Source organism: Cebus imitator, unplaced genomic scaffold (assembly GCF_001604975.1).
Source record: "Cebus imitator isolate Cc_AM_T3 unplaced genomic scaffold, Cebus_imitator-1.0 Scaffold188, whole genome shotgun sequence".
In the NCBI taxonomy this organism is placed as follows: domain Eukaryota; kingdom Metazoa; phylum Chordata; class Mammalia; order Primates; family Cebidae; genus Cebus; species Cebus imitator.
In genome coordinates, this window is record NW_016107503.1 from 5,929,342 (window position 1) to 5,930,884 (window position 1,543).

Consider the following 1,543-nt stretch of genomic DNA (forward strand, 5'->3'; position numbering starts at 1 on the left):
AAAAAAAAAAAAAGATTTTTCTAAATGTGATTCCTCTTCTTTCATCTTGTTATTTTTTTGAGACAGAGTCTCAGTCTGTTGCCCAGTGACAGTAGTACAGTGGCCAGATCATGGCTCTCTGCAGCCTCCACTTCCTGGGCTCAAGGGATCCTTCCACCCCATACTTCCCAGTAGCTGGGACTGCAGGCATGTGCTACCATACCCAACTAATTTTTATTTTTAATTTTTTTTAACCTCTTGTAGAAGAGTGAGTTATTTATTTTTAAATTTTTTGTAGAGACAAGGTCTCACTATGTTGCTCAGCTTGGTCTCAGACTATGTTGCTCAGCCTGGTCTGGAACTCCTTGGCTCAAGTGATCCTCCCACCTTAGCCTCCCAAAGTGCTGGGATTTTAGGGATTAGCCACTATGCCTGAATCTCTTCCTTCTGGAGATGATAATTGACCAGGCTGGAAACACTAGCCAGCGATACTGGTAAGAATTGCTTTGGTTTAGTGTGGGAAGTTAAAAAGAAATTATTTCACAGACTCCCCCAGAGCCAGTGGCTGCACCTTACCTTCTACATGAAATACATCCCCGCCTGAACAAGGGCACAAGACAGGAGGAGGGGAATGGGACTCTGCAAACTGGACACGGCATCGTTCAGATCTGGACTCTGCTAAAATACAGACATCCCAAAACAGTAGGCTGGTATCATTCCTCCTACCACTTCTCTGTCCCCCTCCGAAAGGACTGCCACTTCTTTACAATAACCTCTGTCTCTCTTTCCTTTGGGCTTTAGAGAAAGATCCATCCCTCCCCATCACTGTAAGGAGTCCTTTCTTCTGTGTCTTTCAGCCATCCCTGACCACACCAGGGAGGCCAATTCAATTCAGTTATTTCTATTTTTTATCTATTATGCACATGATACTATGCTAGTCACTGTGCTAGGTGCTATAGGGAGGGACATAAATATGAATAAGACAAGATTCTTGACCTCAAGGAATTTACAATCTAAAGGGAGTCTACCATATACTTTATTTATTTATTTATTTATTACCATTTTTTTGAGACAGTCTTGTTCTGTCGCCAGGCTGAAGTGCAGTGGTGTGATCTCCACTTGCTTTTACCTCCACCTCCTGGGTTCAAGCAATTCTCCTGCCTTAGCCTCCTGAGTAGCTGGGATTACAGGTGCCCATTACCACGCCTGGCTAATATTTGTATTTTTAGCAGAGATGGGGTTTTGCCATGTTGGCCAGGCTGGTCTCAAACTCCTGACTTCAGGTGATCCGCCTGCCTCAGCTTCCCAAAGTGCTGGGATTACAGGTGTGAGCCACCATGCCTGGCCTACTATATACTTTAAAAAAATTTACCTCCTCTTATTGTTGATCTTTCACTTTCCACTCTGACCGGCTTCTCTCATCTGTGCTCAACTATGTGCAGGTTGCTCTTTGGTCCTATTTCCCTTTCCAGCTGTTGCTTCTCTTTTTCATTACCAGATTTTTTTTTTTTTTTTTTTTTTTTTTTTTTTTTTTTTTTTTTTTTTTTTTTTTTTTTTTTTTTTT

General features: G+C 42.1%; 1 protein-coding gene across 5 annotated transcripts in view; it reads right to left on the reverse strand.

Annotated features, from left to right (window-relative positions):
- The window catches only part of CUNH1orf54 (chromosome unknown C1orf54 homolog), a 9,568-nt gene that overhangs the window by 1,052 nt on the left and 6,973 nt on the right, over window positions 1-1,543 (reverse strand). For 3 of the 5 annotated variants that reach the window (XM_017546391.2, XM_037744930.1, XM_017546390.2), the window contains one exon: window positions 556-654. In XM_017546391.2, coding sequence (XP_017401880.1) covers window positions 559-654 — 96 coding nt within the window. In that variant the 3' untranslated portion in view covers window positions 556-558. Of the gene's footprint in view, window positions 1-555; window positions 658-1,543 lie in introns of all 5 variants that reach the window. The other 2 variants (XM_017546388.2, XM_037744929.1) reach the window with 1 other exon arrangement.